Source organism: Brassica oleracea, chromosome C2, assembly GCF_000695525.1.
Source record: "Brassica oleracea var. oleracea cultivar TO1000 chromosome C2, BOL, whole genome shotgun sequence".
In the NCBI taxonomy this organism is placed as follows: domain Eukaryota; kingdom Viridiplantae; phylum Streptophyta; class Magnoliopsida; order Brassicales; family Brassicaceae; genus Brassica; species Brassica oleracea.
This window is the reverse complement of record NC_027749.1, coordinates 23101535-23128941: the sequence shown is the minus strand read 5'-3', so window position 1 is coordinate 23128941 and position 27407 is coordinate 23101535. Positions and strand designations below refer to the sequence as shown.

General features: G+C 35.8%; 4 protein-coding genes, 1 long non-coding RNA gene and 1 pseudogene across 7 annotated transcripts in view; 3 read left to right on the top strand and 3 right to left on the bottom strand.

The window, feature by feature from the left end:
• Positions 1 to 2168: 2168 nt before the first annotated feature.
• LOC106325512 (pathogenesis-related protein 5-like) lies at positions 2169 to 3231 on the bottom strand. The gene is made up of 2 exons (XM_013763560.1): positions 3040 to 3231; positions 2169 to 2950 (listed from the first exon to the last, which is right to left on the bottom strand). Exons 1-2 carry the CDS (start codon positions 3086 to 3088, stop codon positions 2256 to 2258), a joined length of 744 nt encoding a protein of 247 aa, XP_013619014.1. The 5' UTR covers positions 3089 to 3231; the 3' UTR covers positions 2169 to 2255.
• Positions 3232 to 3988: 757 nt separating this feature from the next.
• On the bottom strand, positions 3989 to 6236 carry LOC106322546 (probable 1-acyl-sn-glycerol-3-phosphate acyltransferase 4). Its single transcript, XM_013760602.1, has 3 exons — positions 5949 to 6236; positions 4715 to 5293; positions 3989 to 4632 (listed from the first exon to the last, which is right to left on the bottom strand). Exons 2-3 carry the CDS (start codon positions 5275 to 5277, stop codon positions 4053 to 4055), a joined length of 1143 nt encoding a protein of 380 aa, XP_013616056.1. The 5' UTR covers positions 5278 to 5293; positions 5949 to 6236; the 3' UTR covers positions 3989 to 4052.
• A 1497-nt stretch (positions 6237 to 7733) lies between these two features.
• LOC106323750 lies at positions 7734 to 11634 on the top strand (annotated as a pseudogene).
• Positions 11635 to 12223: 589 nt separating this feature from the next.
• Positions 12224 to 15429, top strand: LOC106325611 (3-oxoacyl-[acyl-carrier-protein] synthase II, chloroplastic-like). Its single transcript, XM_013763656.1, has 13 exons — positions 12224 to 12425; positions 12686 to 12894; positions 12993 to 13307; positions 13392 to 13487; positions 13574 to 13619; positions 13707 to 13786; positions 13899 to 13967; positions 14070 to 14154; positions 14217 to 14371; positions 14479 to 14559; positions 14633 to 14692; positions 14825 to 14990; positions 15152 to 15429. Exons 1-12 carry the CDS (start codon positions 12269 to 12271, stop codon positions 14939 to 14941), a joined length of 1470 nt encoding a protein of 489 aa, XP_013619110.1. The 5' UTR covers positions 12224 to 12268; the 3' UTR covers positions 14942 to 14990; positions 15152 to 15429.
• A 5370-nt stretch (positions 15430 to 20799) lies between these two features.
• Positions 20800 to 21967, bottom strand: LOC106326006. Of its 3 annotated transcripts, XR_001267115.1 has the most exons (5): positions 21833 to 21967; positions 21689 to 21762; positions 21532 to 21608; positions 21294 to 21377; positions 20800 to 21024 (listed from the first exon to the last, which is right to left on the bottom strand). It is a non-coding gene; the product is annotated as an uncharacterized LOC106326006 (long non-coding RNA). The 3 variants fall into 3 exon arrangements; XR_001267113.1 differs by lacking the exon at positions 21294 to 21377; XR_001267114.1 differs by lacking the exon at positions 20800 to 21024 and having other exon boundaries at positions 21045 to 21377.
• A 4177-nt stretch (positions 21968 to 26144) lies between these two features.
• The window catches only part of LOC106323749, a 2375-nt gene continuing 1112 nt past the window's right edge, over positions 26145 to 27407 (top strand). The window contains exon 1 of the mRNA XM_013761826.1: positions 26145 to 26535. Coding sequence (XP_013617280.1) covers positions 26145 to 26535 — 391 coding nt within the window. The remainder of the gene's footprint in view (positions 26536 to 27407) is intronic.

The following is a 27407-nucleotide window of genomic DNA, read 5'->3' as shown; positions in this document are numbered from 1 at the left end:
TGTGGCTGTGTTTGTTTATTTTTTATTTGATGGGTAATATGTAAACAAAAATCATTGTTAGTTGTATTTATCAGAGTTCATAACTTACCCTGCTTTTTTTGTTTAGGTAACTTCATTGATCTTGGTTGTCGTCTTCGTCTTCTTCGTTGCGAAAGTAAGTTTGTAAATTGTTAAATAGCTGGCCGTGTAGTTTGTATTTGTTTAGCTGGCTCGATGTATGTGTCGTTGAGTTTTAGTTGAGGTGATTGGTCTGTTATATTTGTTTTGAAGTTTATTTCTAAGATTAGACAAAAAAGAGAGATGATCATTAATGATTCGTCTTTTTTGGAATTCTAGTTTTTGGTGTTTTGATTATTTGAGTTGTTGTGGTTTCTTTTAAGCTGTAAAATAAAAGTTTGTGTAAAAATAGTTTGATAAGTAAGGGAGATAAATAGACGACCACAAAATTTGGGTAGGAAATATTTTTGATTATCGATGTTAGCACAATATAAATAATATTATTTAACAAAGAATCAAGAAATCAATAAAAAACAATTATATTAAATAAGTGTGATAAATCGAAAATTAACTTACCTTTTCATCAAGGAAGAGAACCGTGATTCCCATAAACTCACTGTCTTTCTTGAAGTTCAAGGAATCCCATAAGCGAAGAGGTTATAGGCTATGCTCTGACTACTACGACAAACACGGAGAGACTCGAAGGTTGAGTGACGGATGCCGGGAACGCCGGTTTGAGGAACTGGAGAGGCATATAGACATTTTCTAGAAAATCGTTAAAGCTAAGATGAATCAATGAGTTTTGTGGAGATGCAGATTGGGTTCATCAAAGATGAGAATATATATTTAGGGTTTACAGAAAGGCTACAAATCAGGAACATTTAAGATCAAGTGATTTAAGATGGGGAGATAAAGAGTTCACCGGTGAAAAAATAGATTACGAACAGACACACAGCGCAACTCTGTAACTCAGACTTGTCTAAGACAGTGATAAAAAGAACCCTAACTCATGTTAAACGAAGACAGTTTACAATATGAAAAAACTATAATTGTTTTTTTTCTTTCATATAACGAGATAAACCTCATTTAAAAATGAAACTCATAATACACCTGTAGGCCCGACCCACAGAGAAAACCGAAGAAGCAAAGGATTTCGATCTTCATAAATATATATTAGTTTCGGACATCAATGTACAAAGTATTCTTTAGTTTAGTGGTATAAATGTTGGTGTTTATGACTCAATAACCCGGGTTCGAGCCACTTAACTGCTGACGTGGAGGCTCAGGAATGAGGCAACTGCCTCATTATATTATAGATTTTATGACAAGTCATACTAATCACATAATAATTAATTTTAAATCGCTAAAAATTTAATTCTATAATATTAAAATTTTAAGACTATAAAATAGGGATTTGCGACTAATCATAATTTCAATCATGCGATATCAAAAAGAACAATTAGTTGTGATCTACGACTGGTCGACATGTTGCAGCAACGAGCACCAAAGACTTGTTTGGTTTTGGGTTCGTAAGACTCTTTCCCAACCAAAAAGGTAGGAAAAAGAGAGAGAGAGAGAGTTCAAAGTTGGTTTTATCAAAACTAACCTGATCTCACTTGCACCTACGTACTCAGATAAGGAGATAAGATGACACGTGAACAAGCAAAGGGATATAAATAAAATAGGAGATGCTACCTGTATGCTTTTCCTGAAAGGATGATCTAATGGAGCAGTTAAAAGAGCCCAAGCAAAGGTCTTCTCTCTCTCTCTTTCATCACCGGCATAAAGAAGGCAACATCCTTTTGGGACAAAATTGCCTTCTATGCTTCTTCCATCACCGACAAAGTTTTTGTTCAGATTCTAAAAGTTAGAACACCTTCTTGACAATAGCAAGGGTAAATGACATCCTGTTGTTTCTAACTCAGTGATCACCTGATTTTCAAGTATACAAAGTTCTCTTTGCTCCAGGGCCATTGCAAGACACAATCAGCTTAAGATATGAGTCAAATGAATGTGTGAGCTTCAAGGGAGCATCATGAAATACAATTACTAGTTTATTATAGCTTAAAGAGCTAATTAAACATGAAAAAGGGATCACATAAATCTTTTAAATCTGTAAGTTCCTTTATATTATTGCAATTAGTGTAACAACTGAATACTTAAGGATCTTTAAAACCAGAATAAGATATTCATCCATCTTTCCGTGCGTAACAAGCAAGAGAAACCCGACCCAATTCTAAACCGGAGCTCTGAATTTTTTAAGAACGGCTGGGGCAGAAAGTGATCACGTAGTTAGCTCCATTACAAGTGAAGGTACTTGTCGCGTCGTCATAGGCGTAACTATAAGCGGTAGGGCAAGCGTTCTTGAACATCGCCGAGTACTGCGTCGGAGAACAAGTTTGCGGCGTCGCGTGAGCTCCAGTACAACAAAACTCCGGCGAGTTAAACGCCGCGCAGGCGCTCTTGCACGCCGCCACGATACCACCGTTCAGCGGATCCATGATCCGAAGCTCGCTAGGACAGATCTCGTTGATGTCGGAGACGCAGCCCGCGTAACGACAATCGCCGGATCCTCCTTGCGGTCTAATCCCCATCTTGACGTTGTAACCGTCGACGAGGCTCACGTCGTAGAAATCCATCCCGGAGTTGCTTGATCCGACGGTGAACTCGGCGAGAGTGGCTGGAGGAACTCCGTTGCCGGTGCATTTTAAAGCGCCGCCGCAGTCTCCGGTGACGCAGGTGCCACGACCGGAGGAGTCGAAGCTGCAGCCGGTACGTGCCCAGAAGCGTCCTGACCATCCCGGAGGAGCGTTGAGCTGTATAGAAGCGCCGGGAGTCAAGGGAAAGCCGCCGTCGCCGAGGGTGTTGGTGTTGCCGGAGAGGATTCCCGGCCACACGGTGTAGGGGCAACTGTTTTCCAAAGTGAAGACGGTGGCGGAAACTGCAACGCCGCCTGCAATATCATTACACAAACAACTGTTGTAAAGGCATAAGTGAAACACAAGAAACGAAAGAAAAACAGAGTGTTGTTGTTGTTGTTACTTGTGATGAACGCAAAGAAGAGAATGTGAATACTGGAGAGATTCGCCATCTTTTTATTAGGGTTTAGTTTAGTGTGTGTTATGCAATGTTGATGATGATGAATATGAGTTACTGTCACGGATCATCTATTTATATGAGTGATGGTCACTAGAAAATTCTACTCTTCTTGGTCCAATCTTCTTTATCACTATGAATTTTTTTTTTGCTTTAAATGTTTAATATAATATAAAAAAATTAAACTTTATAATTTGATTCTTTTATAAACTTAATGACACGGTATCATTTACGTTTATGCATTTTTGTTGCACTCTCTTTTTCCCAAATGAAGTTGTATTTGCATGTCCTGAATCTTTTAATGTGCACATTTATACAAGTTTCTTGTCTAATCTACCTCACAAGAACACGTTTTCCCAACCGAAAAGGTAAAGCAAGTTTATAGGTAGTTCTATCTAACCTAATCTCACTTCCACCTACTTGGATAATCAGATGACATGTGAACAAGCAAAATGCATGTAAATAAAACAAGCAATTCTATACATTCTCTTCTTGAAAGATGATCTAATGGAGCAGTTAAAGAGCACAGGCACCGGTCTTCTCTCTTGCATCACCTTTAGAAGAAGGTAGCATCCTTTTGGGACAAAATGTTTACTTGCGTCTTCCATCACTGACAAAGTCTTGCTCAGATGGGAACTTTCTTTACTAGTTATATAGAACACTTTTCGACTACAAAAGAGTTGATGACCTATTGTTGTTTCTAACTCAGTGAACACAAGAGTTTAGTTTCACAGTTCCTACAAGGAATTATCCCACAGTGGCTACTGCAAAGACTAAACAGCTTGACACAACCACAATGAAAATAAATATACAAGTCTAAATGAATACTTGAGTATCAAGAGAAGAACATGGAACAGAACTAAACAAGTAAATTAATATAAACAACAATTAAAAAAAATAGCGAACAAATCTTTTCATCCTGTAAATTTTTGTCTGAAAAAAATGTATGTACAACAGAGTTAATGGGTTTTTGCTTCTTTACAAGAAGAACCTCCTTTACAACAACCAACAGATGGTGAGGGCCGGAACTTATAATAAGTAGCAAAAGACAAATATGTGAAGCTTAGACCAACATATACTTTGAAACAGCTATGTGAATACAAGGTCAGATAAAGAAACAGTACCGTCAAAGATACTATCACTCCAAATGTTGCAATGCACTTGAGAATAGATAGTTCTTCTTCTGGTCTTTGATTTGGGAACTGCCCTTGAGCATTGAAATCAGATAGCAGCCTGTCCTTGGACTTAAACGAATCCATTAACCAAGCAGAAGACTCTGCCTCGCTTGCTGGAATCTCCTTTGTTAGAACTCGCTTAACGTGGATGTGAACTTCTGAAGGATCAGTTCCGAATACATTGTCCATGAAAGATGGGCAGCGAGGCTTATACGCTATAGTCAAATCATAAACTGCATCCAAAGAGTTATGTAGAGCATCTAAGCAAACGCTGAAGCCTCTTGTCTTCGGTAAAAGTACGTTTGATAGTGTTGGAAGACCAGCTTCGGCTGCAAACTTTTGGCTTCTCTTGCATTTCTCTTCACTGCATATCCAACAACAAAGGTTAAACACACGTCACAGAACTCACATGTAATTGAAGTCAGAGAGGGAAACATGTAGTATACGTGAAGTCAGTTCCTTCAGGGAAGAGAGCTAGCCACAAGGGCTCACGAGGGTCTTTAAACGATGAAAGCATTTGAAGCATAACAGGCTCGTCGACCTCACGCTTCCTCTCAACTGGTATAAACTCAAGAACATGAAACCCCCATCCGAAGATAGGCAGCCTCATCAAGCTGCTCTTGAGGACGTACTTGATGTAGCCAAGACAGCCTTTCCTCAATGCGATGTTCCAAAGATACATCCAGTCCACCTCTGTCCTGTGGTTTGCTATTAGCAAAACACGTTTCTCTACGGGAAGGGTGTCTCCGGAGAAAATTACTGTTGTTCCGTTGATCGTTTCGAAGAGGTAAGGCCATAGAGCTAGCCAGTGACCAAAGATGAAGGATATAGATTTTCTAGATTGGTGGACGCTGAGAAGGCGTAGAGCTAGAGCAAAAGGTGGTGCGAAGTAGATGAGGAACATGAAAGCAGTAGAGAGGAAGATGAGTAAGATGATGAGACCCCTCAGAGTCCTAACAGGAGTCAAGGAGCGGTTCTTTAAGTTATCAGAGTCTCCGGTAACTTCCATCTTTTCCAGATAAAACCTTAAAAGTGTCAAAGACAAAAACTCAATGCCAACATAAATTTCAGACAAGAGACTAGGAAACCAATAGAAACAACAATGTTAACTCTAAGCTCAAAAAGAAAAAGAAGCAGAGATCACATATAGTTCCTTCTCCAACAATCATGTGCAAAGATCACTTTGTTACAGTATTCTTTTTAGATTTTTAGAGAAACTTCCTTTAGTGAAAACGAAAGCTTACTACTGTAACAAAAAGTAATTCATTCACATGATCAACAGGTTATTTATTTATTTATTTCAATAGCTTCTTTCTCTTTAATTCTTTTTGCTTTTTTTTCGAGTTTAATTAGCGGAATTTCTCAATAGTTACAATTTCAAAACCCAGAGAATAATGATGGAACATAGATGGTTGTCTTTTTTTAGCACATACTTATTAGAATCTATAGACTCCAATCAAAATTGAGTATTAACAATCACTATTCAAAACAGAAGCACAAAGAAAACATTCCCAAATTGGGAAACACTTGTGAATACCGCAAAACTAATGAAAATTCAGATCCCACGTGATAAAAAGACACCATAGAGACAGAACAACGAGAAACACACTTGTCTTGCCTGTCTGGACGACAAAGCAATAACAAAATCTAAAGAGAACACGAGTAAGAGAATAAGAGTACCTGGAGAAGTTAGAGGGGGAGGGAGGGTGAAGCCAAGTTGGTGAAGAGGGAAGGAAGGAAGAAGGATAAAACGTTATAATGGAACAGAGGAATGAATGAATGAATGTGAATCTCAGAACCAAAGTTTCGTAGAAGGATCCAAATCTGATTAGAGATATGATCAGAGACGGTAGGGTGTACCGTAAATCAACCAATCTAATTGGCAGTATACGACAAGGTCTAAAAAGCCGCCGCGAAGACAAATCCTCGAAGCTGACACTTTTGCGACGACCACCCGATAATCTTCTCCTGGGGTGTTTGTTACACTTTGAACGAAACTCAAACGTGAAGCAACCTCTTTCATAAAATAAATAAAAACCCACCAAACAAAAAAAAGAAGAAAATCACGCTTTTTCTTTATTTAATTTATTTAAATTAAACTAACACGCTGCCTTTTTCTTATAAAGCTAAAAGCTGGATCTAAAAACTTTTAGATCTAAGTTTTTATTTATTTATTTGGAGACCCACATGCTCTATTATTTTCATCATATTAGATGCAAATATGCAATTAAACAGGTTGCTTGAACATGCTCAAGATAAAATCGTATCTGTAGTTCCAAAAGTATGTATATTTACATTTAGTTTAATTTTAAGTTAGTACTAGCTTTTGACCCGCGGCGCGCGCGCAAATTTATTTTTTCATAGAATTTATAAATATTTAATAATATAGATATAAAATACATTTTTCCATGTTACATATTTGTTTTATATAACATGTGGTTACATAACATTGTTATTGTATTTAGGTCTTTCATGTATTATATGTGTTTATAAAGCTTTTAAATTAGTGTTTTTGTATAATAATCACAAAAAAAAATTCTTTAAGCAAATGCATTATTGTTTGAAAATGTTAATTTGCAAATGTCTGTTTTTCTAATTACAGTTATATACAAGAAAATCAATCAAAACATAAAAATATATATAAAACATATTTATTATTATTTATACAAATTTGATTTTTTTTGTTGATAGGGAGATATATATATTCTCACTCGTTTGTTAGCATATAATATGATAAAAAGATCATTGCTTTTAATTTATTCTTGTTTATGTCAAATTGGTGTGTATGTTTATTATTTGTTTGCAGAAAATAGAAAATGGCTGACAGTGAGGACATTCAACCTCTTGTCTGCGTCAATGGTATTTGAATGCTCAAGGTAAATGCTCAAATGAAATCTGTAATCTTATATTATACCTATTGAATTTTAAAGTCTCTCTATTATATTCTAAACATGTCACTGGCCTGAAAACTTATTGATCTATGAGATTTATAAGTGGATTTAAAAAAAAAAGACCAATCTTTATTGTAGGTATCAATCTGTGGCTAAGCCCCATTAAAAAAACTCATTAGATGGATGTGTACATCGTTTAACTGTGTAAGTTCTGATTTTTTATAGTTGTTGATCATACGAAGAATGCAGCCAAGTCCATCATAATATATTTATGTTAAGCTTTTTTAATGTTTTACATGAAATTGGACGGTATGAGGTGGTGATGAGGTTGAGCAACCCGTACATGTAGTGACAGGCTTTGGGACAAAAATACATAGATCCAACAGATATGAACTAAAAGTGATAAAACACAGGAGAAGAGACTGGATACTGTATTAATACGGTCATCGGAAAACCCAAAACGAAGCACCAACGAATCCACCCAAATTGCACGAGAATAGTTCCTTTTGCTTGAAAAGGAGAGATAATAGAAGGCCAAGAACCTCTGGAACAGAGTACAGTGAAGTTTGAGAAAATGTCAGATTTAGATCTAGCCTCAGGAATGATTCTGGTGAAGAGGACACTAAGAGGAGATGAGAGAAGATGGAAAAGCGAAGAAAAAACAATGGTAATGTCCGAGATTGAAGCTCCTTTGGTGAAATAAGATTTGGAGAAGGTGAAAAGTTTGAAGGGGTAGAAGATCTGACGGAAGAGGAAGGTCTAACGGGAGATAAGGGTCGGGAGGTTCTGGAGGGTCAGCCTCTGACGGCTAAGTTTTTATCGAGAGATTTTTTTTTAATAAATAAGTGGTATTTACGTTGAACACACAATTAATTTTATGTAAAATTTGTTAAGTTATAAAACTACTGTATTTAATACCAATGGCATGAGAACGTAATTTTTGTGGAAAACTTAGGGTTAAGTACAAAATGTACTCCCTTTTTAATAGATTAGATAGATTAAATATTATACAAAAGTTGTCTCTATGTGGTTGATTAAAGAACATTTTCTTCTCCTAAACACATTGGACTCATTAAATTATTAGACTAAGAAATATACCTTCTTTTTTTGTTAATAGATCTTTAGAAAATATTTGATTTATAAGATATCATTGACCAAAAAGTAAAGTCTAGTATTAAAACTTAAAAGTGATAGTTGACCAAAAATACGAGGACGTGATTGATCGGGTTCAGAAAGGTAATATTCTTCCCTCCCTCGATTCGTCAACTTACAACTAGGGGTATGTGTATATGTAAATAAAACACAACAGGGGACTATATAACATAAAACGTAGTAACAAATGAGGGTTTATTCACAATTAACCAATTAATTGTTCCAACGGATATTTCCCTCCCCTCTGCTTCAAAACTACAGAGACATGCCACTGTGGAGAGAGACGAGCGTGGAGCTGAGTTCATTGAGGTCCAAGGGCCTTCATCCTTGTTTGTACTTTTCTTGCCTACAATTTTTTTTTTTCAATTCTTTTGCATTTCCATGTGGCCACAATGTATGTAGTAACGGTCTTGTATCTGATTCTGCTTAAACTCTTCCCCTGACCAGGTGGCTAGTGTGCTGGATATGTTTCTGTGCATTGAGATCTAAAGGTAGCTTAGCTGTTGCTGTGCTATTAAGGCCTTTCAGCTTTGAAGGGCGAAGGCGTTTCTTGTTGATTGGAGTTTGTTTCTTTATCTTTTTCTAAGTTCTCAGGTTGTGTGCAGGTTAACGAAATGGCTAGAACACTGTAGCAACACACTAGTCTCTGTATAGGTAGCACTTCTATTAGCAAAAGCTATCTTTTGTTCTAGTTGCTCTGCTGGTCATGAACAGACTTTGATCTGAGGTTTTTGTAGATATAGACATAGAGATTTTACTACAAGAGGATTTGGTAACTCTGGACGAGGTGCTAAGAAATGCAAACAATGCTGTTTCGATGGCAGTAAATGCCGTCTCTGCTCTGATAAGTATAAGCATACTTTTGTCTCTCATGGTATGTATACTTAAAAAATTTATTGTCATTGTTAATATATGGTTCTTAACTTTTATCCAGGGGATGCATGCAAACTTTATAGAGGTGACGCATAAAGATCTTAAAGAACTTGAAGCTTCAGAAGTCACAACAGTAAGTTTCTTTTGATAGCATCTTAGAGCTTGTATTCAATCCGTGAACTCTCTTACTTATCTACATATTCTAGAAAGCTACAAAGAGGCAAAGGTTGGTTTTGGAGCTGGTCACAACCTCAAGACTTCTATTTTACAAGCTATATTCGACTGCCCTTTCTTTCGCCCTGGTATAAAGGTACTTTCTAATCTCTTAAAAGAGCATTTTGTAGAATACTCATCAACCGTACTACTTAAGTTCTCCGTTTGATCTATTTTTTTTCCATTATGCAGGATTTAAACGCTATTATATGCATTGTGGCTAGCTCTGTAGCTCTTCACAAGAAGGACGTGAAAACAATTCTTCCTACTTTTCGTCAAGTAATGGAGTACACTGGAGATATCATAGTATCTACTGTTCATGAGCCTGACCTGGAGCCTAAAGTCCTTGTCACAATTTTTTTTTCTACTAAGGTGTGGTGTTTACTGTTTAGCTGAAACTCAAAAAAAAAGAAAGCAATATGTTGTTTCGGCATTTATATGTGATTAAATCTGTATTAAGTATTAATGCAAGTCTCTCATATGTCATCACAGTTGTTCAGCAGAGGAAACTTCCAGCAAAGACAACATGTTTTTCTGGTCTTATTCCATTTGTTTTGAATATATTCGAGAAGTATCGTTCACAACTCCAAAAAGAAACAAGTAGTGGACTTGGAGATGTGCTGGTTGCAATAGAAGATGCAGCAGACTCTACTGATGTTAGAAGTTCCAGTCAGAGTGTTGAAGGACTAGAAACTGACTCTGAGGAACTCCCAGGAGTTTCAGTTTCAGAGAATGGTGATAGTGAGTACCTAGTAGTAAAAGAGGGGGAAACAGTCGTCTGGATCTTGGAGATGAAAATATAGAAGGTACAATAATTCTAAAGACAACTTTTCTTTACTGCTTTTTTTTTTTGCATGTATAATTATTGGTCGAGATGCTTCACTGCTTGTTACTAATATGATTCTAAAAGTGAATGGAACATGGTATTTTGTAGATTATGGTTCTATCCAGAGGGAGCCAATTGCTAACTGGAGTATGGATCCAGGACATAAGATTGAGCAGAATAGGGTAGCCGATTCTGGAGACACTACTGTGCTTAGCCTGGCTATTGTAAACCTTCCTGTTGGTGTGAGACCTTCAAAGAATTTGAACGGTAGTCTCAGTGTCACCAGTCAACCCTCTAGGAATGGTGATTCTAGAGATGAATCACTTTTCAACCTTAAATAGCTCGACAAAAGACTCAAGTAGTGATACTGCATCAACAACCCTGCTATCTGATAGATATGCTGATTTTATAAAGCAAAGAAATCTATCCGCTCTAGCAGCGTCTATGCTGGTAAGTAACAACGTAGCCAGTCTATGATGTTGAGTTATAGAATAATTCTCTTAGTAGTGACTAGTAACAATGTAGTAATCTAAGCTTTTGCTGCCACAATCATTTTCAGAGACTAATCTCTCATTTAAACTATTCTTTGCTTAGTAAGCTGAACGAGATTCATCAAAAAGATGGAGTCCTATAATAGGGATGCAGTACAGAGGAGAACTGTTCAAGGGAAGATGCCAAGGAGGCCTTTCTGAAGGAAAGGTAAACCGTTATGTTGCCTTTTATTCATGTATGGAACCTTTATCTTATGCTTGAGACAAGCGTCTTAGTTGATCACATAGTTTCCTATCACAGGGTCGTTTGGTATTTGGAGATGGAAGCATATATGATGGAATGTGGCACAAGGGTAAAAGATGTGGTCTTGGAACATTCTACTTCAAGAATGGAGACGTGTTCCAAGGCACATGGAGTGAAGATTTAATACACGGAAAGGTAAATACATACTCTTTGATCTTCTGTATTTGAATGAGCTTATTGAGAACAAACTTGTGCACCAACAAGTACCTAAGACAACCGAAATGGCTTCTATTCTGACATAAACAAAAGATTCTTTATCATGAAGCCATCTCATCACATAATTGGGTTTAGCCAAAAAATAAGTGCTATCTTTTTGTTGATGGCTTATGCCTTATGTACAAACTTGCTCTAAGAGAGTTGAACATGTATTTTTTTTTTTTACTAAAGACCAAGGGTTTGTTAGTGTGTTATATCAACAGATGTTTTTTTTTTGTTTTGAAAATATGATATTAGTGAAATTAAATATATTGGAGATGTAGCATATGGTTCTTGATTTCCTTTGTTAAAGATAAAAACTGCATATCATAAGCATAATACGTATAAATAAAACAATTTACTGCAAATAATGTAAAACTGATATGTTGTTATTTGTTTTTGAAATTATTTGTAGGTGTAGTGAATTCTGTGATTTAGGTTCCCTTCCATTAATAATAGGAGCACCATTTGGTGGAGTAGAATAGTAAACTAAAAGTATATTTCAAATAATTTAACAAACATAAAGTTTTTTTTTTTGGGATTGTTATACTTTATTTGTTTAAATCTAACAATTTTTTGATAAAATACAGTAGACTGTCAAATATCAATCAGAATAAATTAAATTACTCTTTGCTATATATATTTTATTTGAAAACAAAATGAAGTACTATTAGTAATAAGCAAGATGTAGTATTTTGTTCTTACGGTTGAAATGGGAAATTTTTTTATCAATCTTTCAATAAAAATAGACAAAAGTTGCATAACATAAAATATAGTATTGGGGCATATAGATATTTGTATCTGTCGTTTGGTATATGAAAGTGTTTGTATCTTTCCCTCATGAGATTTTGTGCACGATTTTACGCAACCAGGCGCTCCGCACGCCTTCTGAAAGAGAGAGAGAGAGAGATTCTTCTTACGTCTCTCGTGAGTCCGCTGGATTCTCTCTTCACTCTTTTCTCGTTTCTCTACGTTCTTGTCGTTTTCGTCGTCTTCTTCTTCTTCTTCTTCTTCTTCTTCTTCTTCTCTCTGGCATCTTTTGCTTCACTTTTGCCATGGTGGCTGCCTCTTCCTGTTACGCCTATTTGGACTTTAGGCCTTACAATCACTACAACAGCAACAATATCATTATTGCCTTGTCTTCTCTCTTCGGATCAAATAGTATTTCTTTGAATCGAAACCAGAGTAGACTTAACCGAGCAACTAACTCCGGTATAACATTCTTCTTTTGCCATGGTGGCCGCGTCTTCCTGTTAAAGTTTTTTTTATATTTTTTTTTTATGTTTCCTTACACAAGTCTCAGTTCCATGTTTTTATGGTTTTTATGTTATCTATTATATTATATTTATATAAACTATGAAGTTGTATTTAACTTAATTGGAATAATGCCATTGAGATGAGGTTTCTTAGTAGTAGCTAATTAATTTTAAGTAACTCCATCACCAACTTATAATGTGTTATGTTGTTTTTAGGTAGAGCCATGGCTATTGCTATGAATATGGAAAATGAAGCCATGGTTAGCAAGAATAATCCCCCTATGGAGAAGCGTCGGGTTGTGGTGACAGGCATGGGAGTTGAAACATCATTAGGTTATGACCCACATACCTTTTACGAGAACTTGCTACAAGGCAACAGTGGTATTAGCCACATTGAGGATTTTGATTGTTCCAACTTTCCTACGGCAATAAGCAAATATTATTATTATATTAAGACTTTCTTGGTATCTTTGTGGAGTTTCTTTATTTACTATCTTTCCTTTGTTTTTAAATTTTGTTCAAGAGAATCGCGGGTGAGATCAAATCTTTCTCAACTGAAGGATGGGTTGCTCCTAAACTGTCTAGGAGGATGGACAAGTTCATGCTCTATCTTCTCACTGCTGGCAAGAAAGCTTTGGCTGATGGTGGTGTAACCGAACAAGTCATGGCTGAGTTTGACAAAGCCAAATGTGGCATTTTGATTGGCTCTGCACTGGGTGGCATGAAGGTCTTTCATGAGGCTATTCAAGCTTTCAAGATCTCTTACAAGAAGATGAATCCTTTTTGTGTTCCTCTTGCTACAACTAACATGGGTTCTGCTATGCTCGCTATTGATCTGGTCTGGTCTGGTCTAAATGTGAATGTTATATAAACAAAATATGAATGAACAACCACTGACGTTTCTTTTCAAATGATAAATTAGGGGTGGATGGGGACAAACTACTCTATATCAAGTGCTTGTGCTACAAGCAACTTTTGCATTCTGAATTCAGCTAACCACATTATTAAGGGTGAAGCTGTAAGTATCTCCTAAACTCTGTTTGGTAGACTTCTCTTCTGGTTCTACTTTATTAGTCTGTCTTGTCTTTCCCCTAAACCTTTCAGGATGTAATGCTCTGTGGTGGCTCAGATGCAGCTATTATTCCAATAGGTGCAAACTCTCTCTCTCTCCCTCTCTCCTGCACTGCTCTTTTGAAGTTTAAGATACATGTTTCTTATTGTATGTGTACCAGTGCAGGGTTGGCAGGTTTCGTGGCAGTCCGGGCTCTTTCACAAAGGAATAATGATCCCGCAAAAGCTTCACGTCCTTGGGATTGTGTAATTTTCTTACACTGCATCGAAGTTCTGTCAATAGGACCTTCCCTTACATATCTGTAATGTTGAAGGAAGTTTAATGTGTTGAAATGTGTGTATTATGTTTTTGTAACAGAATCGAGATGGTTTCGTGATGGGGGAGGGAGCTGGAGTTCTGCTTTTGGAAGAACTTGAGCATGCTAAGGTATATAAGGTTTCTCACAAATGAAACTTATCGCAAAGCTTTTCTCATTCTTGCCATGGAAAAAGTTGTAAGAACTTATGTATTGTGATTTTATCTTTTCAGAAAAGAGGAGCAACTATCTACGCAGAGTTCCTTGGTGGGAGCTTCACATGTGATGCCTACCACATGACCGAGCCTCACCCTGATGGTACTTTCATTTTCCCCTATTTCATATTAGTTTGCCATTAACCCATGTCTAAATATCCACAGGAGCTGGTGTGATTATATGTATTGAGAGAGCGTTAGCTCATGCTGGGATTACCAAGGAACAGATAAATTACGTGAATGCACATGCAACCTCAACACCAGCTGGAGACCTTAAGGAGTACAAAGCCCTTGTTCACTGTTTTGGTCAAAATCCTGAGGTAGTTTCCTTTTTTCAGTCCTCAAGTTTAGTATCTTAGAAGATGTTACAAGATTCCAAGCTAGTTTTATGTGCTTTTCTTATTTGTTCCTCTCACTATGTTGGCAGCTAAAGGTAAACTCCACGAAATCTATGATCGGACACTTGCTGGGAGCTGCTGGAGCTGTAGAGGCTGTTGCAACCGTGCAGGTAAGACAATAAATATTAGAGACTGGGTGCAGTTTTCTCATTTTTCATGCTAATTTTCTGTTGGTTTCTAAAGGCAATAAGAACCGGTTGGGTTCATCCAAATATCAACCTAGACAATCCAGAGAATGGAGTGGTATGTTGGTTTTTTTTTTGCCTTATTATTCCAAGATGATCATATTTTGATACTAGTATACTACACAAAGACCATTTAATGTCCATAAGAAAAGTTTTAATAATACTACCTAATGTGATGAAACTGGAGCAGGATACAAAATTACTGGTGGGCTCTAAGAAGGAGAGATTGGACATTAAAGCAGCCTTGTCAAATTCTTTTGGGTTTGGTGGTCATAACTCCAGCATCATTTTTGCTCCTTACAAGTGAAAGCAATCATCGCTTGTACTCCAAACCTGGTTTTATAACTTGCTGTAAGGTACACTAACACATCCATTTGTTTTCTGATGTATCATCAATGGACAGTTGGCTCTCTGACCTTAAGTATACTCGATATTGATTATTGATTAGAATAGCCTGGAAATTAAGTGTTGTCCTGTGATGAAGCTGAGTTTCAAAGCATGTATTTGTTATGTGCAGTGTTTACAAGAACTTCCAATGTTATGTTGTTGCGGGAATCAACACAGTTTGTTAAACTACCAAGAGCTAAAGCTAGTTTTCTTAGGATCAAGATCTGCTGTGCCAGAGAACTTGGACAGGAGCAAACGTAGCAGAGTTTGGATTTGCCATGAACAAATTTCTTCCGTGTTACCCTTTTGATTGGAATCTTTGTAGCTTTTTGTAGTATTTCATTTCACTATTGTTAATCATACAGTATGAAAACAGTAACATACCAAATCAGTCCTCAGTTAAATTTAGCAACTCTTGGCAGTTATACTCGGATTATAACATATCTAGAGAGTTGTCTTTCGAAATGATTTTGTCTTTTCAGCTGCTAAAGTTGGACATACACAAAGGTGGATTAAAGTATCTCATCAGACTCAGCTCAAACCATGTAGTAGAAGAGATTATAATTAGATAACGTGAAGAAAAAATATGTAAAGACTATTTCACATTATGATCTATTCTTCTTGTGACCCATCTTGCATTTAGGTGGCCACTATGTTCCCCACTGAAAAACAAAAACATATTCTCATTTGCGATCATAATGTAGTTAGACAAATATATTGTCACATGTTATCCATTTTATTCTTATCTGTGAGATCTTCCCTCTCCCAACCACCTTATCACATGTTTACTGTTTTACAAATTAAATTTGATTGATGTTTCTTTTAATTATACTTTACTCTTTCAGTCATGATGTTCCTACTAATTTATTTTAATTTCTTTAAAAATGATTAGTTATACCTACCTGAGAACCTTTACTTTCAAATTTTTTTTTTTTGTTGAGTTCCTAAAATTAGCATAGGCTATATCTACTCTAAGAAATTGATCAAAATCAATTGGTTTAAACTTTAAACCCAAGAGAGTGGCTAGATAGTCTTTGCGGCATGGCATGGCTTAGGTTTTACTTATTTGGAAGAGTTGGTAAAAACTATTTGGTAGGACTTGAACTAAATCATGATGTACCGAATTAAAAAGATAGAAACTCATGATTTCTCTGCCAAGAAGGTCCCAGTATCACTATTTTTTCTGTTGTGAATATTTATATGCAAGAATAATTGGTTAAATGCGGATAAGAATGTATTTCCTTTGATCAAATACCTAGGCATGGGACGGATCTGGATATCCAAGAAATTCAGGTACCCAGATCCAGATCCGGATCCGTCGGATCCGTGAATTTAAAATTTGGATCCGGATTCGTGGTTTCCGGATATTCAGATTTCGGATATCCATAAATTAAATATTTATAAATATATTTATATATGTCTATAATATTGTAAAAACTAAAATATAATATTATAAGATTAATTCATGTATAAATATTAATATATCAAATATAAATATTTATGAAAATTAAAAATTTAATGTGTTTTAAAAATACGGATCCGAATCCGGATATCCGGACCTAAAAACTAAGATATCCGGATCTAAAAACTAAGATATCCGGATTCAGATTCGGTTTGGACGGATCCAAGATTTTACTATCCGGATTCGGATCCGGACATTCCGGATATCCTATTTTCGGAGCGGATTTCGGATCAAATCCGGATCTCGGATAATAATTCTCATGCCTACTTGTACCATACATACATAAGCGTGGATATAATAACAAACAGAATATCATATAATGCGATCACATACACATTACTGTGCAAATATTTTCCTTACGGTGGGACATGTATCTCCTAAATATTAAATGAGAAATACTTGTCATTAATGTATTCACGCTATATTCTATCATGTGGCAATTTCATTCACATCGATTTTAATTTGAGTATGCTAACGTATCGGTTTCTTAATCATTTAATAATTAATGTGTTCATATACTAATTATTTTAATTTTAACGCAGATAATTTAATGTGTTTACACTAAATTTTTTTTAATCAGCTCAATTTTAGTTTATGCATTTTAACTTTTGTACTCCTTCTGTTTCTGAATAAGTATCACTTTAACATTTTTCACACAAATTAAGAAAGTGACATAAATATATGTAAATTGTTATTAATTACACTTCTCTGACCAATAATATTTGAGATAAATAAAATTATTTATAAAATCAATGCAGTTTTCAATTAATTTTCAGCTGAAAATAAGTATAATTTGCATTGAAATTGTAAAGTGACACTTTTTGTAACAAAAAAAAAGTTAAAATGACACTTATTATGAATCAGAAAAAGTATTTGTGAACTGAAATTCTCTCTGAACAACTACTCAATAATATCATTTTGAAAAAAATAAATTACAAAATCATTAAGATTCACGTCATTTTAGAATGCTAGAATGAAAATGTTTTTTAGAAATTAAAAGTTTCGTATCTTGCCGAACTTAGCCATAGTTGATGTTTATGTACACGAAGACAATAAATAATTGTGACTGGTTATGAATTAATGAAACTGAGGTAAAAACACTACACACAAAGACGGTTCTTTAGTTTAGCCAAATATTGCTTTTCTTTGCTAGGTCTTCATATCATACCAAGAATTATAAACATAATCAGATTGCTAGAAAAAATCAGAAATCAAAAAAATCTATAAAAGAAAAGAAAATTCCTGAAACGATTGAAAAACAAAATTCAGGTGCCGATTGAATAGAACACATTATTTTCCACGCGACTCTAACATTTTTCACTCGATTGTATCGTGTTTTATTATATTTATCTAAAAACTTTATAGGAAAATATACGTTATTGGTTATAGACTATATTGCAACATGCCCAACAATATTGAAAGTTTTGTATCTTGCCTAACTTAGCCATGTTATCAATTTTACAACATGCCCAACAATATTGACATGACGCTCAACCATTTTTATTGGTATTCTTAAAGTATGGTGCAATAATGATGTATGTTAAATAAGCTCAAAATATGTGTTTTACATTTATTTTATTTTGCTTTATATTAGTAGAAAAAAGTAAGTCTGGGTAAAATATCTAGATCCGAAAAACCGAACTGAACTAGAATTAAAAGTAATACTAAACACAAACTAAAATTGATCAAGTACTGATATGGATCTAAAAGTTTAATATTTAGATAACCAGATTCGAATCTGATTCAAAATAAAAATATCTAAATCACAATTATATACTTAAATATGTTAATTAATTTTAATTTTGTATCTATTAGATATTCAAAAATATGAAAATATCTAAAAATAACATAAAATGCTTTAAATACTGAAAATATTTATTTGTTCTCCATCTAAATATTTAAACTGAACTAACTTTTATGTAAATTTAAATATTTAGCCTTACATTATTTAATTTTTTATGTTTTATATTATTTTATTTTCAGATTTTGAGGATTTAAATATATTTGGATTTTGTTAAAAAATACATAATTAAAATGGGTACACGAACTCGAATCCAAACCGTACCCATAATGATTCGAACCAAATCCAAACCAAAATTTAAAAAAATCCAAAATCTGAATAAATTAACCGTATCTGAAAGGCAACAAATCTCTCAGTACATCATAAAATAATTAATCTAATAAACTATTCCGTTCCGCGCACAACAGAGATTACTACCTAGTAAGGTCAGTATTTGTGGAGGAGACATGCGATTCCCGCTTCAATTACTCTTATATTAGTGTGCACGTTTTTTTAGTGCCCTATTGATAGGTTTTGGAAAAAAAATGTATTTGGTACTACGAACTAGATTGTATTTCACGGTACTTGATCCAAGTTTGAAATGACTTCCTATTATTAATCAGGTTATCAAATAAACAGTATGGATTAAAAACTCAAGTTTAAACTGGCTGAGTAACATCAACTTTATTTCTAATAGAATGAAATTCAACACAGACGAGTTTACATCATGTCCCAAATTAGCTCGTACGATTTACGAGTATTTAGTGGGGGTTATTGGTTGTTGTATTTTAATGGATTTGAAAATCAGAACTAAATCTAGTGTTATTAGTTCTATGATTTTCAATTCTGTATTAAAATCATGTGTTATTGGTTTAATGATTCATAAATTCTATATCAAATCAAGTATTATTCAATCGTACAGATTTACTAATAAATTTGATTTTATAATGGGTTTGAATGAATTTGTTTTGATTTTTTTGTTAAAAAATACAAACACTACAAGAAAATATGAGATTTTCCTACAACCAATTAAACACATTATTAGTCATATATTATTGCAAACTAAACCATATTATTTTGTAAATTATTGTGATATAATACACTACGTACCTGCAAGTGCTTCATGTACGTTTGTTGGAAGTAGCTCCGCAAATGCAAAGGGCAGTAGTCGTTGCATAAATACATGACAATCATGACTCTTCATCCCGGAGAACTTTTGACCATTTTCAACACATCCTTTTCAACACATCTAGAGAGATTTGAAACATACCCATCGGGGAACTTCACTTCTGATGCCACCCAGTTGAACAACACCGAGTTTTTTTCTGAAGATAATCTGAATATCGGAACGGGAACTTGTCCATTGCTTTTAATATGTAACTCGCTTCTTGAGCAAATATCCGGCAAGTCCAACATCGATTTTATGTTGTCTTTTGTCTTCCTTGGGATATTTAATATTGTATTCATGATGTTCTCAAAGAAATTCTTCTCTATATGCATCACATCGAGGTTGTGGCGCAGAAGAAGATCCTTCCAATATGGCAACTCCCAAAATATACTCTTCTTGTGCCAGTTGTGATGAACACCGTAAGAATCTGGCATATTACGAGGGACATGCCAATTACCACCCCAACGAACTGTTTCGTTAGCTTCGTAGTAGTCGATTTGCGCTTCAATTTGTTCTCCAGTTAGATTTAGAGGAGAAGTGTCTCTCACAACCCTTTTGTGCCTAAACAATTTCTTGTTTCTTCGGTACGGACGGCCAATGGGAAGAAATTGACGGTGACAATCGAACCAACTTGTCTTCCTACCATTCTTCAGTTGAAACACATTTGTCATTCCATTACAATATGGACAAGCTAATCTCCCATGTGTAGTCCATCCAGACAACATCCCATAGGCAGGAAAGTCACTTATGGTCCACAAAAGCATCGCTCGCATCGTAAAATTCGTCTTCGTTGAGCAGTCATACGTCCTCATCCCTGTTGACCACAAATCCTTCAACTCTTTTGTCAGTGGTTGTAGGAAAACATCCAGCGACCTTTTTGGATGGTTCGGACCAGGTATTAACATGGTCAAGAATAGCAACTCCCGTTGCATGCACATCTCCGGTGGCAGGTAGGGATGTTAAAACGGGCTACCCGAGCCCGTTTAAACCATGCCCGTTTAGTGCCATGCCGTTTAGAACCCGTTAACTTCATGCCCATTTAGAGCCCTGTCCGTTAGAGTCTGTTTAACTGTGGCCCGTTTACAATTGTGATGTCCGTTTACCCGTTTAGACCCGTTTACCCCGTTTAGACCCGTGAGCCTATTTATTTTTTTTTTTTGTCAACTTCTAATTACAATTTAATTAATTTGTAATGACGTTAAACCATATGATTTTTTTTGTAATGATATTGTCTTTAATTATTTCTTTTATTGTTATTGTTTCCTTTTTTTTAAATGCAATTTTAATTATCTTAAGATATGATTTTATGCAAACTTCTTAAAAACCTATTTTTAAATGCAGTTTTAATCATTTACATGCTCAATAACATGTAATAAACCTGATTTAAAATCTGCAGTGCATCTAATACATATTTAAAATCTGCAAGTACATAAATATGAAACTTAGTGAAATACAACAAACCATTGAGAATCTGAAAGCACATAAAGCTTCTGTCTGAATTTTTTTTAAAAAAACTGCAAACCATTTAGAAACAAGACATAAACCAACTTCATCCTCCTCTCTTAGTCTTAAAACATCTACATGAGCTTTGATCTGCAAAGAAAAAATAAAATATTATTGCAGCCACAAAAAAGAAAATGGGAAGCTCGGACGAGGGTGAATGTATTAGTGTTTACACGTTCTTCTCTATTAAAGACAGAAACAGGTCATGGTTAAACCAAAGAGGCCAAACGCATGGTGTTATCAGCACCAAAATTCTCACAGAAAATGAATCAAATCTCACAAAAAGAAAAAACTAAACCTTTCTCCTGAACTAAGTAACAAAACGCTTGCAATAAAACTCAATTAATAGTCAAGGTTACCTCTTCACTCATGCTCATTCTCATGGCATGTTTGAAACTTAAATCGAACAAAACTAAAGTCATCTTGTCTACACAATTACAAAACTGCAAAAGAGAATTGTAATGAGACTAAATAATCACTACAAACAGGTTCCATTACTTCAAAATCCTATTAATGCTCATCAGAAAGAATCTTAATCCACACAAAACCAAAGAGACTCCATTACTAATGAGACTACGAGAGGTCTTATAAGCTTACCTGAAAGTGAAGATAACCCACCAAACACAACAAAAACCCTCACAGCAGAAACGTACACTTCAAAGTTACCAAACCTCCTGCAATCCAGAATCAAAACCCAGATTAAATAAAACATCATCTTCTCCAAAAATAGATCACACGAAACAAAGAAACTCACTTGAAGTATTAGGATTTAGGACGCTCACAGTCTCACACCAAAAACGTACCCTTGGAACCAAAGTAGGCTGCAACCTATAATCAAAATTAGAAGAAAACAATTTCGAAATTAGATGAGAAAATATTTTCGAAATTAGATGCTTACCTTCTCTTAGTGAAGAAGACGAAGAGACCCACAATATTGTTGCTCAAGTTCGATTCATATCATGTTTCTCTGAGATCAAAGGAAAGCATAATGATAATACAACGTAGTTTCACATATTCTGAAGAAAAAAAAAAATTAAACGGGCACCCTTTTATTTCGCGGGTACACCCGTTTAATAAACACTCTTAAAAGGCTGACCCTGTATGAGCCCGTTAAGTATTTCTATATAAATAAACGGGTACGGGCTCTGCCCGTTTAGAATCCGCCCGTTAAGCCCGCGAGCATCAGACCCGTTTTAACATCCCTAGTGGCAGGTTGTATGGCGTAAGAAAGACTGGCCACAATGAATATTGTTTCTCTGACATTCCGAATGGACTAAATCCATCTGTGCATAATCCAAGATACACATTCCGGCTATTCGGCTATTGCTAGCGAAATCCGGATGTACTTTGTTAAAATGTTTCCAGGCTCTTGCATCTGATGGATAAGTCATCTCACCATCCGTCTGAGTATGTTCGACATGCTATCTCATCCCTCCGACTGTCTGCTCAGGTTCATACAATCTTTTCAATTTGTCTGTAATTGGTAGGTACCACATCCTTTGGTACGGTACCCTATTACATCCCCGTCCTTGCGGCTTGAATCGTGGCTTCTTGCAGAATCGACATTCTTCTAACTCCTCATCATCTACCCAGTAGATTATGCAGTTGTCGATGCAAACATCTATCATCTCCGAAGGCAACCCAAGGCTATAAACCAGTTTCTGAATCTCATAATAAGAATCAGCAGACACATTGTCTTCCGGCAAATACTCTTTAAACAAGTCTGCCCATTCATTCATGCAACTTTCAGGTAGATTGTGATCAGTTTTAATATTCATCATCCTAGAAGCCAACGACAATTTAGAGAGACCTTCTCTAAAACCACTGTAAAGTGGCTGATTCGCCGCATTTACCATTTTATAAAACTTTTTTGCATCTATGTTAGGTTCTTCATCTTCATCATGAGCTACAAATGCATCAGCTACCATATCATGAACCCTATCATAATGTACCATATCTGCTCCTCCTGATGGTAACTATGTTCATTATGCAAATGATGATCAACCGGTTCTTCCTGAAAATTGCTATTACTACTACTAGCTTCATTCTGATCATAATTATAACCTTCTCCATGTTAAAACCAGACATAGTAATTTGGCGTGAAACCTCTATTTATTAAATGCTTCCAAGCATTTTCACGATTTGCCAATTTCAAATTGTTGCATTTCTGACAAGGACAAAACATCTTACCGCCTTCTGGGGCGAGCGGTGTGGAATCTGCTTGATGCATAAATGTCTCCAGCCCCGCAAGGTATTCTTTAGTCACTCTCCCGTTAGCATCTATGCATATACATCCACCTCCGCAACTCGAAAATATTCCCGGAGCCCGATATTTTTTTTTCTTTCCCGTTTTTTTCTTTCTTGTTGGTGTGTTTAAAATGATGTTCAAACGGCCATATTTATAGGAAATTTTCGCATCTGATAGTTGTAATTTTGCTAGGAATTTACGACGAAATTTAGTTAGGTTGCCGAAAAAACGTGTTACAACTACAAAGTTGGTGGATTCAAAAATTCCTCGCTAAGTAGACGTAAAATATTTCCTCGTAAAGTACACGGTACATTTACGTCGAGTTTACGAGAAACGCGTATTTCCTCGTAAAAGCCACATGACATTACATCGACTTTACGACGAAATGATTTCGTCGTTATTTTACGAGGAAATAACATTGATTTTATATTTCCTCGTAAGTTTCTCGTAAATTCGTTGTAAATTTACGAAGATTAGTTTTTCCCGTTAAGTTTCCTCGCTAAACTTGTGTTTTCTTGTAGTGAAAGACTCAAATCCGAAGGAAAAGCTTCGGATTTGTAAATACTAATCCGAAAAAATTTAAAAGTCGGTATATTTTACTTGGATTTATAAATACTACATAGATTTCTAAATCAATCAAAATATATAAATCAATAACACCTCGATTGTGCAAGTTTTACAATAAGGTAATTACAAAACGTGATTTATGGATGAGTGGGTCATAGTTTATACAGCAAGGCCACTTGCCTATTGTGTAACAGAGGTTTTGACACACACACGATAATTATTTAAACTGAGATTTGTTTTAAGTGACTCAAATTTCAGGTATTTAATCATGCATGTTGAAGTACCTTTTTATTTATCACATAGTCTCTCCATTTCAAAAAGATGTACTCCTTCTCTCTCTGTTCCCGAAATTTAGATTTTTTAAAGTATTCACGCTTATTAAGAATTCAATAAATGTTTATAATTTAATTTGTCTTTTACTTTATTATACATTTTCCAATAAATTTTCACCAATGAAATTTAATCAATTCAAAAAATTCATTTAATGTTTCCTAAAAGTATAAAAAGTACCTTAAACATATAGAAAATCTATCTTTGTTGAACAAGTAAAAAATCTTAAACATCTTACTTTCGGAAACGGAATGAGTATATTTTAAGATTTTCGCACTTGTTAAGAAAACATATCAGATTTTAGCTATCAATACATTATTTTTTGTTATTAGATTTTACCTATAACTTTTAACTAATAGTATTTTAATAAACACAATTATGTTTTTTGAAGTTTACAATTTGCAATTAATTAATGCATTGAAAATATAAAAAATGTATCTTTTTGAAATAATTTTTTTTTCTAAAACACACTCCATCCGTTTCATAAAGATATACTCCCTCTGGATACAAATATATGATGTTTAAAGTTGTGCACATATATTAAGAGAAATTAAATACTTAATTTTGTCAAACACTTTTTCGTTTTACTTTTAGTTAGTTTAAAGTTTTATTCGATTCCCGATAGAATTCAACCAATTATATTTTTACATTTTGATTTATATTTTATTTTAAAAGTAAAATGAATTGATTAAAATTAGAACATCATAAATTTGTATACAAGGAAAAAAACTAGAACATCATATATTCATATCCGGAGGGAGTACTTTTTAATATTTTCACACATATTAAGAAAACACATTAAACTACCATAATAAATGTATCATTTTCTCTAATTTTTAATTTTCAATAACTTTTAACCAATAGTAAATCAATAAAGTCAATTAATTTTTACGAAGTTTATAATTTTTTCATAGAAAACACAAAAAATACATCTTTATAAAACATTTTTTTTTCTAAAAAATTTATCTTAATAGAACGGAGAGAGTAAATCTTTTAGAAATGGAGAGAGTATTTAATAAACATTATTTTATGGCTTTTCTAGGATCGGAAGTGGCGTGGATGACTGTGAACTCAGTCAACGCCTCTGGTGCCCCCAAATGTGATAAGCAAAATCTCCTATGGGCTCCATATCGCCTATGCCCCTTTTTCATTAAGTCGGCGTGAAATGATGGGAATGTCCTTCGAGGGTGGGAAAAAAAATCGAATTTGGGGCGGATGGGTTGAGTTATCCGGTTTGGTCTGGGTTTCGGTCGACGGTTTGTAATTGAGAATTCAATTCAATTGAAACCGAATTCAATTGGAATTCAGAAAAAAAGAAAATCAAAAATTGAAAGAAAAAAAATTGTTATCCCGCAGCTCAAGGAAAACTCCAGCTCGCAGCTCCTCTCCCTCTCGAGAAGCTCGTTATTGTCTCTGATTGGTTCGCAGCTCCCTCCCAGCTACTTTGTTGCCGACGTCGATAGCTACTCCGGCGACGCCGTCGGACCGCAACGTGTCCACCGGCTAGCATTCATTCGGAGAGGTCGTAATGCAGGTTAGTTATTCTCTCCTCAGCGAGCTGCAAGATAGAAATTGGATTTATGGTTTGTAATTGAAAGTGTTGAAACGGCATTGATTCTGGGATGATTTGGTTGATCTGCATATGAAATTGTTATGCATGGGGGTGCGTGAATTGTCTCAGTTAGGAGTAGCTTTGCACGGAGATCTCTCCGATCAATCAATCGTACATACATTTGAGTTCTTGTTTAAGCATTAAGCATTACTTTGTATAACTAGGTATAACAAGTAGAACTGACAATTGTTGTAGAGTAGGTAAAACTTGGTAAAACTGTAGCAACTCGGTAGAACTAAGAACTACGGGTATAACTAAAACTTTATTCTTTTGTTCTTGCAGGATACAATGATGAAATATGTGAGCGTCTATTTCAAATTCAAAGGGGAGATCTCTTGTGTAACCTTGAAGACAACAGTGGAGGATGTAAGTTTGGCAATGCTAGAAGAAAACTTGTATAAAAAGCTTGCGTTGGATGAAAGTAAGGTAAAACTGGCATTGAAGTGAATGCCGATGGTGTATGGATCTGAAGAACATCAAATTATTCATGATGATGATGATCTGTTTGGTTTCCTAACAACCGTTGATAAAGACAACCGTAGATCTCTTTTGTTAATGGAGGAGACGAGTAGAGCAGATCAGTTAAAGAAGGTGTCGAGAGTGGGCATAAGTTCGTTTGGTATGAACTACGAAGTGTTGCAGGGAAATGATGATGTTTATGATGAAATCGGACCTAAGGCCATAACTCTGTATGTAGAAAATGGTCAAGCAGATCAACAGAAGGAGCTGATAGATGCAGAGAATGATTTTATGGATACGGACCCCGCAGCTGGGACATACACTGCAGAGGAGACAAACACTGCAGCGGAGACAGACACCGCAGCTGAAACGGACACAAAAGCTTGTTGGGGTCAAAATCGGCCACGACGAAATCAATGTCTGAAAGTCCGTAAAAATCGGCATGAACGTTTTTATGAAAAATAAATCTTCGGAAAAGATTTATTCTTACGAAGAGCCCTGCGGAAGAAACTCGAGACATCGAAGAAAGGCCTGAAAAAGGTCGCACGGTCGCTACGTAGCGACCGAGCTCGGGCCAAGCTCGGTCGCCACGTAGCGACCGAGCACACATCCCGTTCGGTCGCTACGTAGCAACCGAGCATCCGTCCCACCCGATCACTACGTAGCGACCTAGCTCGAGCCAAGCTCGGTTGCTACGTAGCGACCGAGCACACGTCCCGCTCGGTCGCTACGTAGCGACCGAGCTCGAGCCAATCCGCTCGGTCGCTACGTAGTGACCGAGCTCGAGCCAAGCTCAGTTGCTACGTAGTGACCGAGTGTCCGTCCCGCTCAGTCGCTACATAGCGCTCAAGCCAAGCTCGATCGCTACGTAGCAACTGAATGTCCGTCCCGCTCGGTCGCTACGTAGCGAACGAGCGTGCGTTTTGTTCGGTCGCTACGTAGCGACCGAGCTCTTCCGAAACGTCGATACGACACGAATCCATGCATTCTCTTCTACCCTTCGATGCTGTCTCCCGAAGACCATAGCGAACCCATTTCATGTTTTCCGCCTTTCGAATATAAAAACCGCGGAAAGTTCGTTTTTATCGAAAGAAGTCATAATAAACGCTTCAAGTCGAATGACGGCCCAAAGGGACCTAAGCCATGACTCGAAGCCCACCTTACGATTTTTTAACCAGCAGCCCGTAAACCATGGGATGGTTTACGCTTAGTTCGCAAGGAAAGATAAAGGTCAAGTTTCCGCAGATAAATACGAAA

Bases quoted from the DNA above. Each gene is read 5' to 3' on its own strand.
- LOC106325512 (XM_013763560.1), bottom strand. From the start codon at position 3,088: ATGGCGAATCTCTCCAGTATTCACATTCTCTTCTTTGCGTTCATCACA. The intron at 2,951-3,039 runs GTAACAACAACA...ATGATATTGCAG, and splicing joins CTTCTTTGCGTTCATCACAA to GCGGCGTTGCAGTTTCCGCC.
- LOC106322546 (XM_013760602.1), bottom strand. From the start codon at position 5,277: ATGGAAGTTACCGGAGACTCTGATAACTTAAAGAACCGCTCCTTGACT. The intron at 4,633-4,714 runs GTATACTACATG...TTGGATATGCAG, and splicing joins CCTGAAGGAACTGACTTCAC to TGAAGAGAAATGCAAGAGAA.
- LOC106325611 (XM_013763656.1), top strand. From the start codon at position 12,269: ATGGTGGCTGCCTCTTCCTGTTACGCCTATTTGGACTTTAGGCCTTAC. The intron at 13,308-13,391 runs GTCTGGTCTGGT...ATGATAAATTAG, and splicing joins CTATGCTCGCTATTGATCTG to GGGTGGATGGGGACAAACTA. The intron at 13,620-13,706 runs GTGCAAACTCTC...GTACCAGTGCAG, and splicing joins TGCAGCTATTATTCCAATAG to GGTTGGCAGGTTTCGTGGCA.